The sequence below is a fragment of the Grammomys surdaster genome, unplaced genomic scaffold, assembly GCF_004785775.1.
Source record: "Grammomys surdaster isolate TR1022 unplaced genomic scaffold, NIH_TR_1.0 125669, whole genome shotgun sequence".
NCBI lineage: Eukaryota > Metazoa > Chordata > Mammalia > Rodentia > Muridae > Grammomys > Grammomys surdaster.
This window is the reverse complement of record NW_021620506.1, coordinates 1,991,881-2,006,171: the sequence shown is the minus strand read 5'-3', so window position 1 is coordinate 2,006,171 and position 14,291 is coordinate 1,991,881. Positions and strand designations below refer to the sequence as shown.

General features: G+C 47.0%; 1 protein-coding gene across 1 annotated transcript in view; it reads left to right on the top strand.

Annotated features, from left to right (window-relative positions):
- Positions 1-14,291, top strand: part of Stimate (STIM activating enhancer) — a 41,387-nt gene that overhangs the window by 23,938 nt on the left and 3,158 nt on the right. Inside the window, exons 2-6 of the mRNA XM_028787535.1 lie at positions 4,737-4,785; positions 6,142-6,237; positions 8,416-8,537; positions 12,765-12,877; positions 13,848-13,925. Coding sequence (XP_028643368.1) covers positions 4,737-4,785; positions 6,142-6,237; positions 8,416-8,537; positions 12,765-12,877; positions 13,848-13,925 — 458 coding nt within the window. The remainder of the gene's footprint in view (positions 1-4,736; positions 4,786-6,141; positions 6,238-8,415; positions 8,538-12,764; positions 12,878-13,847; positions 13,926-14,291) is intronic.

Genomic DNA, 14,291 nt, shown 5'->3' with positions numbered 1-14,291 from the left:
GGAACCCTTCACAAACATCACACCTGCCCCCAGACTCTTTGCAGAGTTCACCTTCACCTCTGTACTCTGGAGCTCAGCCACCCTCGTGTAAAGAAGGCAAGAATTTTGGCTGTTTCACTTCCTCCTGAATAGGGCATCCTCCATCATAGCTCATATGTATACACTTATGTGTGTATTAATTTACTAATATAATTTGAAAGTATTTCCATATTATTAATTTTGTCTAGATTACCTTTTAGCAGTGTTTAGGATTAAAATATGTATGTGTCCTATTATATATACTTATCCCTGTTAATTTTAGTGACAGTTTATTTCCAGGGTTTGGTTGTGACAGTGTTACAGTGACCTCCCTATACATTTCATATGTCAGCATTAGTACTTGTAGAATACATACCTTGCTCTTCAGAGAATGCAGTGTAAAAGTATGTGGGTTGTTAATTCTTTGGCAGATTTACCAAGTTGAACCTCTGGAGTGTGTTTTCTTTCAGTTCTGGGAAGGTCAGGTCCAAGATGAAAGGGCAAGTCAACAGGTTTCATTTCTTCTAAAGCCTCTCTCTGGGGCGTGCTGATGACTGCTTCTTTTTTTTTTTTTTGAATTTTTTATTGAAAATAGATTCTTCTCTTATACAATCTATCTTGACTAGTTTCCCCTCTCTCCACTCCTCCCCAACTGTACCCCTCACTTTCCTTCTCCCCAAGATCACTCTCCTGTTTACTCTTCAGAAGAGAACAGGCCTCCAAGAGACAACAGCCAGACAGGACAAAAGAAGATACAGTAAGACAAGGCAAAAGTCCTTATATCAAGGCTGGTCAAGGCAACCCATTAGGAGGAAAAGAGTCTCGAGTGCAGGCAAAGGAGTCAGAGACACACCGCTCCCACTGTGGGGCATCCCACAAAACCACCAAGCTATCAGCCATAACATGCATGCAGGGGACCTGGCGCAGACCCATGCAGGCCCTGTGCTTGCTGCTTCAGTCTGTGAGCCCGTGTGAGCCCTGCTTAGTTGATTCAGTTGATTCACTCCTACAATCTTCCCTCCCTCTCTTGTGAAGAGTTCCCAGTCTCTGAGAGGAGACCCAATGGAGACCTCCAGTTTAGGCTTTCCATGTAGTGTCTGGCTGTGGGCCTCTACACTCACTCCCACGTGCTGCCAGAGGAAGCCTCTCCGATGATGTCTGGACACTGGATAAGGCACCGGTCTATGAGTATAGCAGAACGTTGGAAATCATTTCATTGGCTGTTTTCTTTTGTCTGTACCCTAGGTGTCTGAGCAGTATAGGACATAGGCTTCCTCTTATGGCCTGGGCCTCAAGTTAAATTAGACATTGGTTGGCCACACCCACAAATTCTGTGCTACCATAGCCAGCGCATCTTGTAGGCTGTATAGATTGTAGGTCAAAGATTTTATATCTGGAATGGTATCCAGGTTTCATTTTCCATATCCTACAGAGTACCTTCCTATACCAAAGAGACTAGAACATGGGGGTAAACACTGTACAGGTACCAGCTTGACCTCTCCTCACTGAGCTGTGTGGATGCTGTCCTCAGTCAGAAACGGGGCTCCACTATCCATTTCAGAGAGCGACCCTCTACCCTAGCATCAGCCTGGCTGTCCTAGGACCAGCCTGGGATGATTAGGGATCTCTATGGGGCCCCTCAGCTAAAGTCTCAACTGAATGCCACACAGTCCCACCACTGGGAGCCTTGCCTGGATACAGAAGACAGCCAGGTCAGACTCCATCCTCCATTACTAGGCACCTTCACTAGGAGCCTCACAGATTTCAGGAAGTTTCCACTGAACTAGATTTACACACACACACACACCCCATGCCTCTCCAATTCCAGCTGTCTCCCCACACTCTCCTCCTCCACCCCCAGTTCCTAGCACCTGATCCCGCCAGACTCCTGATCGTATTCCCACTGTTGCCAGACACTCAAAATCTGTTCTGTCTCTCCTTCCTGAGGAGGTCCATGCTTCCTCTTGAGAGCTGCCTAGCCTCTCTGGGTCTGGATTGTAGCTTGATTATCATTTACTTAATAGCTAATGCCCACTCATAAGTAAATAGAAACTGTAGTTGTGTTTATGGGTCTGGCTTATGCCACTCAGGATGATTTTTTTCTAGTTCCATCCATTTGCCTGCAAATTTCATGATGTCTTTGGTTTTAAGAGCTGAGTAATACTCCATTGTGTAAAATGTACCATCTCTTCTCTATCCATTCTTTCGCTGGGGAACATCTAGGTTGTGTCCAGTTACTGGCTAATATGAATTAAGTTGCAGTGAATATAGTTGAGCAAGTGTCTTTGTGATAGGATGGAGCATCTATTGGGTATCTACTCAAGAGTGGTATAGCTGGGTTTGGGTCTTGAGGTTGATCAAATCACAATTTTCTGTTTGTTTGTTTGTTTGTTTTTGAAACAGAGTTTCTCTGTGTAGCCCTGGCTGTCCTAGAAATGTTCTATAGGCCAGGCTGGCCTTGAACTGACAGAGATCTGCCTGGTTCTGCCTCCTCAGTAAGTGCTAGGGATTAAAGGTGTGTGCTACCACCTCTCGGCTTAGATGGCTACTTCTTACAATGTCCTCACATGGTCTTTTCCTGGTGCACTCATACATATGTGTCTTGGGTTCCTCTTCAGTAAACATATTGGGCTAGGACAAACCCATAGGACCTCATTTTACCTTAATCACTTCTTCAAAAGTACTCTCTGCAAACATAATCATCAGGGATTCATCTCAAGGCACCACGATTGTTCCCTTTATCCATACACCGCATTGATATAATAGTATAACAGTAGTTTATTATAGAATTACCTCTGCTTGTGTATAGTTATACTATACTTTAATTATATCATTTTATGTAATCTATTTAATATATATAATGTATAGTTTCTCCCCACAAGCCATTTGAAGGGATATTATAGCCCCTCTGATATCTAAGTACTTATCTTGTAGGACTCAGAACATTCTCCTTTTCCAATATTTGATATCCTTAATAATGGTGAAGATAGTGGCAAGTGTGCTTTAACCCCAGCACTAGGGAGTCAGGTAGACAGATCTCTAAGTTTGAGGGCAGCCTGGTCTGCACAGTAAGTTCTAAGACTGCCAGGAGTTCACAGAGAAACCCTGTCTTGAAAAACAAACAATAATGGTGGTAGGAGTCAGAATGGTGAGGACAGAACTGAGAAGCATAAAGTGACTCCACCCCAGCTGAAAGTTTATAACCTATTCTCTACCCCTCAGTGACACTTGGTCTGTCTCTGGGGGAAAAACCTGCTTTCAAGGGCCATTTAGGCCCCAGAGACTCTTAAGATTCCTTGGCATTGTTGAGGTTTGGGTATACAGTATGTCAAGGACATAACACTTCCTTACGGTCCCACCAGCTTTTCAGTCTCTTCAGTATCAGCATGACTGGGAACACAGGCTTGTTATTCCAGTGTTTGTACAGCAGCCTTGGCCTGACAGGTGTAGGCTGCTGCATTTATTCAGAGCAGGGCTTACTGACTTGCTCTTGGTTTTCTCAAACCCTTCTCCTCCTGCTGCCCAGTCTCTGGAGGCTTGGGATCCCTCCAGAAGTTGGTGCTCTCCTGCTCCCCATTCTGATCAGGGGTCTTGCGTGCCTTAAGTCAGTCTGATTCTTTCTTAGCACTTTGGTGTAGTAAATATCACACAGGCCACACTCCAATGTTTGTTTTAGTTGTGGAATGTCGATAAGAGCTTCGGGGGCACCTGTAGCCAAAACACCTTATTTCCCTGTTGTAGTCAGCGTGCTGAGACAGCTTTGGCACAGGCACACACCTTTGCCCTTGAGTCCCGTGCCAGCCAAGGTTGAGCAGGTTATCACCGCCTCTTCCCTAGAGCTGTGAGCATAGCCAGCATCTCTTCTCAGTACCTCCACCTGAGAAATCCAGCATCCATTCAGTTCTCAGGGCTGCTTTTCTAAGCCGACTCGGCTTTGACTCTCCTGGATCCTTCTTCCCTAAAGGACTCATTGAAAACCCTCTGACTCAGCACACAGGACACCCTCATGTGACCCATGTTCAGTTTGTTACCCTCTTACCGTATCCTGGATCTCCAGCAGGCTTTTGTGTTTATCTACTATAATGAGGCAAATTAAATTATTCTAACACGCTGCCATGCTCTGTGGCTGTATATGTGAGCTCCAAAGCTGCGTCTGCTCTGTGTCTTCTCTCTGGTCTTTCAGCAAGCTCTTACTCAGCCTTGAGTACCTGGCTTGCTCACTTCCATTAGGGAGGCCTATCCTAACTCCTGCGTCCAGCCTCAGAGTTGTCTCTTCTGCAGCACGTTCTGTCCTGTGCTCTGCAGCTCTGCCATTTCCTAAGGTGCTGACTTTACATTTGTATCCTCAGTGCCTGGCTTGGAGTACAGTAAGCCTCAGGGTGAGTGGGTGGGTTGTCCTCAGACAGAACATATGCTGGAGCTGGAAGCAACTACACTGTCCCTTGTTGCTTCTAGTAATCGCCTAAATGAGCTTTGTCACAAGGAAAAAGTGCAGGTTTGCACACACTGGGAGAAGATGTGCTTTAGGAAGTATCTAGTTCTGAAGAGTCCTTGCAGAACTCTACACAGTGCAGGCTCTCTGTAATCTTCCACCCCTCACTGAGATACTGTGTGTTAACTTAGCAATGTGAATAATGAGTAGACTGATAGTCTGCCTTGGGTATGTACTTGCTTTGCTGTTGGTTTGAGAAACTCCCAATGTCTGTTTGTTCTTTCAGTTAAACGCTTCCGAGAACCAAAGCATGAAAGACGGCCATGGAGGATATGGTACGTACCAAAGCGCCAACTCACCCGAGAAAGCGCTTGCCGAGATGTTAGGGTTTGGTTTGGGCTGATGGTAGAGTATTGGGATAGATAGGACACGGGATAGCAGAATTTACATACTGTATAAAGTATGTGGGATCCCTCTGATGCGTTAATTAATATAAGTGCATTCTGTTCTTTCAAAAACTTTTGTCCCCTCCTTTCATTTATAATGTTGCTTTCAGTACTGGAAGATGGAAGACCATCTATGAGTGGAGCAGCCTCTGCTGTGTCTTCATCTTGACTTGTTATGAGATTAAGCTTAAATTCTTGACTTATACAGTCTGCATGTGTAATCAAATACAAATTTATTTGGAAATTAGTCATACATATTTCAGAGATTCTTAGAACATCCCTCACCAGATGTGACTCAAAACTCAAGGAAGCATTCCCTGATTTATCATGAAGGATGCAGATAAATGCATGGCTGGATGAAGCCCTTCAGTGAACTGGGCTGCTCTGTTCCTGAGCTCAGTCCTGTGGGCATGGCTTTCACATCCACCATCCTCCCTGTGAACGGATTAATTTGCTCACTGGTTCCACAACACTCCAGGCCCGTGTCTTAAGGCTCACGAGGCTCACCTGGCTGTTCTGGTAGGCAGCAGCCCTTCTCCTCTCTCTAGACTATGGTAGGTCTTATTTAATCATGGCTCAGTCTTTCAGTGGCCTTCCCCATCCTAAAGCTCTCTAGGAACCACAGTCACCTTTTTACAACAAAATATGCTCCTATCACCCAGGACAGTCCAAAGGATAAGACCTCTCTGTAGGAGGAGACCTGGGACAAATATTCCTCACACCCCTGGCACTTGGGAAGTTCAGGGCAGTTAGGACTCTGGGTCAGGGCAGAGGTCAAGTGTTTTAATGTAGGTACATGAATATCAAATATCTGGAAGGAGACAGGCAGGCTTCTGGTAACAGTGTGAGCTACACTAAGCCTACTCTTGCCCTAATGAAACTTCCACTCCCCTTCAGTAGCGATGTCATCATCATGTCAATAAAAGTGCTTTATAAATTGTCCCACATGGACTCACTGATCCCTAAGGATATTCCTTCTGTATGTTGAGAATTCCTATTTGTACTCTTCCATCACTGAGTCTCCTGAATCTGGGCATTTAGTCCTGCTCTCGTGGTTAGTGAGGAACACGGAGAAGACCTAGATCTGAGGCCCTCTGTGTGTTTTGCATGTTATCCTTTGATGTCTCCTTGCCACTGGGTGTAGGGATGGTTTCGAGGCTTGGCCACAGCCTTGGTCTGTTTTCCTCAAAGTGGCTGCTGCTGCCCTGTCAGGTTGGTAACACTTGCTGGTTCTGTTTTCTGCAGGTTTTTAGACACTTCCAAACAAGCCATAGGGATGCTGTTCATCCACTTTGCAAATGTGTACCTAGCAGATCTCACTGAAGAGGACCCTTGCTCACTGTGAGTGGCTGGTATTTGAATTTAACCTCCACTAAAAATACAGACTGGCCTTCCCTTCCCTTGCTAGCACAGCCCTCTAGCATGGGGGAGGCAACCATCCTTTCTCCTCTGGATTTTTCTCTAGTTTCATCCTGTGCATACTTTCATGAGTTTGTATGCTTAGCTTTTGGTTGGTTCTCAGGACTTTGACAGTTACCCTGTGTGTTGGCTTTCTGTTCATCAGTCTAAGTTCAGTCCTTTGTCTTTCTAGTGCCCTAGTGGTCCCAAGTTCCTGACAGCCCCCCAGCAGGACAGGATAACACTCAAGGATGGCTGTGTGTCAGCTACAGAGCACATGGGCGTTTGGCTGTGCTCAGACCGTTATTGTTGAGCATCACCGGCCTCTTTGACACAAAGAGCATCTGCTATTCCATCTGTCAGTGTGGACTGCCTTCCACAAGATGTGCAGAGCAGTGTGTCTGCAACCTTAACCATACCCTAAAATGCTGTACTTCTTACTGGAGGAGGAGTGGTCATTCCCCTAGCAGACAGAGTGACAGAGGCTCCATTCCAATCCCAGTTCTTACCTCCTATCTCTGACTTCAAGTGGGAGGCACAGGAAGGTTATAGTACCTAAAGGTCATACAGTGCAGACTCGGTGAAGCTAGACTTAAACCAGTCTGTGTGAAAGTCCCCATGATGCTCTGATGCCTAAATGAATCCTCTCTGTTGAATACAGTGTAAAAATTGGTCTTGCTTTCGAGGGCAGCACACAGTAGACTCAGGAAGTATTTGACAAGTATATAAATGAATGTAAGACTGGATATACCCATTGTCCTTGTTGTTTTTCAGGCTTCATCTCAGATGTGAAACCGCAGGTATGAATAGCAGTCACACCAATTAGAGATGGGTGTCAGAGCAGTGTCCTCCTGCCAGAAGGGAGATTACTTTGGAAGCTGTGACTATTCTTTCTGACTCTGGTCTGAGAGTGACCCCTTGTGTCTTTAAGGAGGAAGAACAAGCTGCCTGCCTCCCTTCCAATGCTCTGGGTTCTGGGGACCAAGCACAGTATGCTGGCCCCATATTGAAGTGTTACGCACATCACAAAACCCAGACTGGGGCAGAGGTCTCCTGGTCTATGTAAAGTGTCTCAGGCCTTAGCAACTTGGAAGCTCCTTGAAGCCAAGTCTTGCGTTGTCCTTGAGCTTATCCATAGGGATCGCAGAGCCATTTGGTATCACAGAGGGTCAGAATCTGCTCCGTGGCCTCATTTTCATCTCAGTCCGCCTAGGTAACTGGAGCCTGTGTCCAGCAGTGCTCAGCTGGATCTGGATATAGGGAGGCTAGGTAAACAGGGGGCTTTACCTTGGTGAGAAAAAGCTTATATTTCAGGCAAATGGAAACAAACCTTCTCTTAAAAGATTGTGTGCTCACTATTGCCATGCCTCCCCATGTCCCTTTCTCCAATCCTATGGCCTTTTCTTGGGGCAGCAGAACTCTCTCATTGAAATATAAAAGTCAAGTCTTGGACTGTAGCTCTGATAGAACATTTGCCTAGTACACACGCACACGCACACGCACGCACACACACACACACACACACACACACACACACACACACACACGCACACACACACGCGCGGTGTTGGGTTCCATCACAGCACCGCTACAAAAAAGTAAAAATACTGTTTGCACACTTGGTTACAGACAAGGATGAACATGTGGCTGTGTGGCCCTGCCTGACTTGCCTAAGTCTCAGAAACCATTTTCCTTGAATGCCATAGGAAAGTGGCATGGCTGTGCCACCTCCATTGGCCTGGAACCATCAGGATGAAGAGTCACTCGATGGACTTACTGTTGTCAGTTGGGCTTTGTTCTCCTCGGTTTCCGTAGCTGCTTCCAGGTGTGCAGTCTTCTATCGAATCTTGGCCTTGGCACATACACTTGAAGTTTATAAAGTTTCTTTGTCCTTCTCTTTCCTGTTCTTCAAGTTTTTAATATTAGTACCTTTTCAGACTCCTGGAAATGGAAGCCACTATTCTGTAGTCTCTTGCATATTGGGGTACCACTCTCCCTCAGTAAAGCCAAACAAAGGCTGGCCCTGTTAGCCTTCATCTGGGACCCTGGTAAGTGCCACAGTGAGGCCCCAGCTTAGTGGCTTTTATTCCCTGACCATGCTGGTATGGCCTCTCTTTCTAGGTACCTCATCAACTTTCTTCTGGACGCCACTGTAGGCATGCTTCTCATTTATGTCGGCGTCCGTGCCGTCGGTGTCTTGGTGGAGTGGCAGCAGTGGGAATCCCTGCGTTTTGGAGAATATGGTAATGTCCATGACACTGGGTAGGGCCTGTTGGGGACTGCTTGCCCTGTGTAGCTCCGAAATCTGGAAGATTTGGAGCTGTTGACTGTCTCCTTGTGCGAACATAAGGGAGTTCACTTTAGAGCTTGAGATTCACTTGCCTAGGGGCAGGGAGGAAGTACTTCACTGCCAAGATACTCATTTTGGGGAGAAGAATTGGCAGAGGCCAGGAGACACTTGTGCCTTCTACCAGAGGCACTTGATCCCACATGCAGGGCTGCAAGGCCACCTCATTCTGCTGAGCTTCCCAACGGTTTCACGTCACCTGCCCACCATGTTAGCCAGACAGGAGCAGTGAGGGGAAAGCCTGTCCCTCTTTCTGCTACACACGTGTGTTTCTACTGTCACTAGATTATTCTGCTGACAGAGTAGAGCTCACATGGCAAGTACTAATGTGTACTTGCCATGTCAAGTTGCCTTCTTCTAATTGTAGACTTGTCTCTGACCTGGCACCTGGGTGCCCCAGTCTCTCAGATGTGAGGCTTTTCCTGACTCAGATATAAGGCTTCAGACCTGCAGCTTGTGGGTGCTAGCCTACCTTGTAAGACCCCATGTCACAGCTTGAGTAAGAAGCTGCTTTTATATTGGCCGTAAGCTGGAGGAAGAGTTGAAGGAGCTTCCAGTGAGGAGCTACACTTGAGGAGCAGTGTTAGTAGAACTTCACCACAAGAGGGCGCCAGGACAAGTGTGTAGGATCTGGATCCACACCCCTCTTCCATGCCATCCAGACAACTCATGGTTCTGGGCACAGAGACCTACTCGCTTCTGGATGGTTGAAGATCTCTAAGGGACTGACAGTTTCAAAGGGCACATGATTAGTGGAGCTGGCTGTGAAGTGCCTTGGGTATTTCTAGAAATCTTAAGTAATTGTTTGTCTTCAGTGAGGGAAGATGAGTTCAGGGGAGGGCTTTTCTTAGCCTGTTACTTGATGCCAATGAGTCAGTGACTTAAGATAGTGCCCAATATAGCATGTGCCTCAGGACCCAAGGGAAGGCTTCTGAAATGCCCAAACCATAGAGTTCTCAGCTTGCAGGACAGAAATGGCCACAGCACATGTAGACCAGTCTGACATCATTCTCATGATGTCATGAGACAACTAGGAGTTAAGTGACATATCCAGTCAGGACATGTTTGCAGGCTCTGTCTCCCTTGCACCAGGGATCCTAAAACCTTCCACTACCTCCACCAGCTCACCTACACCTCAGCTGCCAGATCCCCATGTAGAAGACAGAGCTGTCAGCCCCACAGTAGCTGACCAGTGATAATGTAGTTCCCACAGTGAACTTTTGACTGAGGACAGGGTCAGGGCTGGTCCCATACACCACCAATTCTGAGGCAAGTTTTGTCTGCCTCCACATGGATGGAGAGAAGGGAAGATGGCAGTGGCTATGTGTGAGCCCTCTCCCCTTGGTCCAGCCCCTTAGTCTAGTCACTGATGTTGGGAACAAGAGTCCTCAAGTGTCTTAGAGAAAATGTCCCTTTGTCAAAGGCCACCCAAAGTCCTCATTCCCTGGACTGTCTCCCTGTTGCCTGCAACACAGGCTTAGTGGCTTAAGACAACCCAAATGGTTTTATCTGTAGTTCCTTCAAAAGTCCAACACAGTTCTGATGGATTAACATAAAGGCATCAGTACGGCTGTCTCATCCTGGAGGTGACAGGGATGGTTGTTCTGTTGCTCTGTCAAGCTTCTAGTTCTTTCTGGGTCCCTGGCTTATGATTCTTTCCCTCTGTCTTCAAAGCCAGCAGCCACGTTCTTATGGTATACCATTCTGACCTTCCACCTTGAAGTGGTCCTGTGGTTAGCCTGAGTGCATCTGGGTATTCCAGATACTCCATTTAAAGTCTGAATGGCAACCTTAATTCCATTAACAGCCAGAATTCCCCTTGGCTAGGTCATAGCACATATCATGGGTTCCGGAGATTGGGTGTGAACATCTTTGCAGGACCATTATTCTGCCTTCTACACCTGTGAACTTACCTGTCCAGTTTAGACAGGAACTCCATGTAGGCCCCACAGTTCTCAGGTAAATAAAGGAGAGGGGGTTGCTCTCTAGATAACATGCTGGGTTCCTAGAAGTCATGGGACTTGGAACATAAGCACAGTTGTTTGGTTTGAGGGGTGAACAGGTTTTGAGTCACAGGTGGTGTCTGTAGTCTGATGACCACGCTTGCCCTGAAGACACTGTTCAGTGGCACAGTACATCCTGGGCTTTCCTGCCTGCCCATCTAAGTGCTTCCTGCCAGAGGCTTCTCAGCACACATGTGTTCCTTCCTTTTGACTTAGCCTGAAAGAATAGTTCACCAGAACAAACCAGCGTCCCTGAAGTTGTCCTCTACAGTAGAAAACAGAACACACTGGCATACTTATTGACCATGTTTGTCCTGTAGACAAAATTTCAGGGAGCATTTGAAAAACTCTCACGAGAACAGAAATAATCAAACAAACAGTCATATGTCCACTAAGTCCAGTTGCATTGACCTGTGGCCTGGATACACAGGAGGTGAGGGTATGTGGGTGTATTGGCTGGACATGGGCACTTCTGTCCCTCTAGGTGGTTTTCAGCATTTTTATTTTAGTATCAAAAAACAAAAGGCAGTGGCAGCTCCACCATACAGATAAACTGAGAAAGAAGAGGAAAGTCATTTCTTTCTTCTCCGTTACTCACAGCTTCTGGGCAAATGGAGTGAATGAATGCTGACCAAGTGAATGTTCTCTTAACAGTAAACAAATGGTGTCACTTGTCTGCTTTCTCCCAATTGCAGCAGTCCTCAGACATTTCCCAGTGGTACTTCCTAGACAGGTATCACTGTTCTTGCTTGAGAATTTTAGCAAATAGTTTCCTCTCCTGTTCAAGTGAACTTTTCTCAGTAAGGTCAGGTGGTTTACCAAAAACATTGTGAAACCCCTGCTAGCAGGCTTGCCAGGAAGACTGGCCTTTCCGAGGTGCCCTGCTGAGGCTCAGATGCCCTGCCCCAGTGCTGGGAGTGAATAGGAAGGCCTTAGATTAGGCAGTTAGTGAGTTGCTGGGTACTCTCTGCCCTTCTCCTGGCGTTGTCCAGAAAAGGAAACATGTTCTGCTGGTTCCATTACAGCTGTAAAAAGGCATTCACCTGCCTCCCCGGTATTCAGCCTGCAGGCCCAGACAGGGATGGGGCCTACAGCATGAATGCCTGGAGATTTCTCTGCAGACCAGATTCTCTTCTCGCAGCCTCCCTGAAATGTTACTTCGCTGCTGTCCTGGTCAGTGGAGTACAGGTGACCCTGGCTGAGCTTCCAGGACAAGGCCCCACCTCCTACTCTCCCACTTTGAGGAGGCCTATCCTAAGATTCTGTGTGTCCTTCAATCATTCTCTAGAGAGGCCTTCATTAGGTCTCTTTCTGGAGCATTCTAGAGGTACTGCAGGGCCCATTTTGGACTATTGGAGCCCTCCTGATCATTTCTTAACCGTACCCACTGACAGACTCACCAACAAGCCTGTGTCATAGCTGCTGGCCTCAGTCTGTTTCTTCCACCTCCTTGTCTTGAAGGCTTCTATGTCTTTCTCCTAGCTAAGATGTTGTGTGGTTCCCAAAATTAATTAGGTTGCTCCCAAATTTGTTTTTGTTTAATACTATGAAAAAGCCCAGAAAGCATTAATTGTGGTTCTTTTGCATGAATTTGGTGGACTCTGAGTTTCTGTAGGTCAGACTAATGTACTCAGGGCAGAGAACAGCAGGGATGATGGGGAAGGCGTAAGAAGTGGGTGGCCGAAAGGAGGAAATGGACAAAGACGTTGATTACTGCATTTATAGGCACAGTGTCAGTCTCATCGTGGACAGAGAAAGTGGGGTTAGCCGCAGTCACTGGGAAAATCAACTGCAGATAATAATAGCTCTTGCTTAACCCAGCTTCTGCTGCCAGTGGACAGAGCCAGCAGCGAGCTCTTACTAAGTTTAGTTACTCTTAACTCTAGCCTAGATTTTTTTTTTTTAAGAAAAACATTCTGGTATGTCCAAATTAGGAATTGTGACTTTATTCAGAGTACTGCCTCTTTTAGAAATGAGGGACTCATGAAATACCTTAGAGCCAGGGTTCTGGGATCCAGTTAGGGACGTGAGGGCTCGTAGTGAGCTGCGAAGGGGTCGGGAGTTGTGTGGTCCTACTCAGATCCTGGTGTGTGTGGCTAAGCAGCTGCCTGTCCCTGCAGGAGACCCTCTGCAGTGTGGGGCGTGGGTGGGGCAGTGCGCCCTCTACATCGTCATCATGATCTTTGAGAAGTCCGTGGTCTTCATCGTCCTTCTCATACTCCAGTGGAAAAAGGTTTGCCTCCAACCCTGCTTCTGCCGCTCTCTGCTAAGCCAAGTAAACGAAGTCCCCGTCATCTACAGCCCCGGCCCCCGGCCTGCTTGTTTCTGTTTTAGCTCCATGAGTGAGTCCTGGATCTGGCCTGATGTAGCAGCTGTTTATAAGAGCATTAGTTTGTCATTCTTGTACTTGGTGTCTGCCCACTTCATGTAAACACATGTCTCCTCCAGATGAAGCCTTGGGATATGAAACATAATAGAAATACAGTCCCTTCTGCTGTGTTGCTCAGTCTGATTAGTCTGCAGACTTGGTAACTGTGAATTTGTCTACACTGGTAAATGTCCTTCATGCACGTGTGTGTCTGCTAGTTCAGCTGAAGCCACGAGCAGTTTCTGAGGTCTTTACCCACCTACATAGTAATAGGTGGGCAAGCCCATGGCTTTGCCAGCCCTGCCCTCTGCCCTCTAACTCCAGCACAACCAAAATAGCTTGTTCCCATATAAAACAGCCAAGGAGTCTTCTAGAACAAGTTGCTCAGATTCTGACTTTGCTTTTATCTGTGACCTAGTTCTCACCTTTTTAAAGAAAAGAAGCCCAAGTGTTCAGAGCTGCTATGCTCCAGAAGTGCTGGCTACACAGCATTGCTGCTGGAGAGTGGCCTGGTGCTTCGCTGCTCAGGTCTCTGAAGACCATCCACTGACTTTCCTCCTTCCGAGCCCCTGAGGCACATGCACACCGCTTCAGGCTCCCCCTACAGGACATGGGCCCACCTGGATCTCATGAAGTCCTCAGGTCCGCAAGGGCGAAGCTGCTCAAGAGCTAATGGTCCAGAGTAGCTCTGACTGGTCCCTTATCCACAGTCAGATCTAGGGTCTGTGCAGCCATGAGTATAAGGGGCTGTTGCCAGTGGCTCTTGGGTCTGAGTGTCTGAGTCTCCTGTGTGCTGCCCCTGTGGTCTCCTCACTGTGTCTGTTTCTCTCTGCAGGTGGCCCTATTGAATCCAATTGAAAACCCAGACCTGAAGCTGGCCGTCGTCATGCTGATAGTCCCCTTCTTTGTCAATGTCAGTGCCTTGTTGAGTGTCTTATCCCAGCTTGTACCCTGCCACCAAGGGTTCCTGTTCAAAGCTCTAAGTGTGACACAAAGGTCACCTTTACAGCCTCAGACAATCCTTTCTATCTGTGTAGCCAGTTGCTACCTTCCACTCCATAACCAGTCTTGAACTTGGTAGGAGTCCTTTCTCAGAAATCAGGTACCCATTCTAGGGCCCCTATTTCAGGTAAAGGATCATAAGAACCATGACTTGCTTTCCCTGATAGGCCACTTCACTGAGAGATCCCAGCCTGTGTGTGACAGTAACTTCTAGATCAGGGTCATTTCAAGTGTTCTCCTGATATTTACTGTTGAGTATAGACCTCAGAGAAACTCT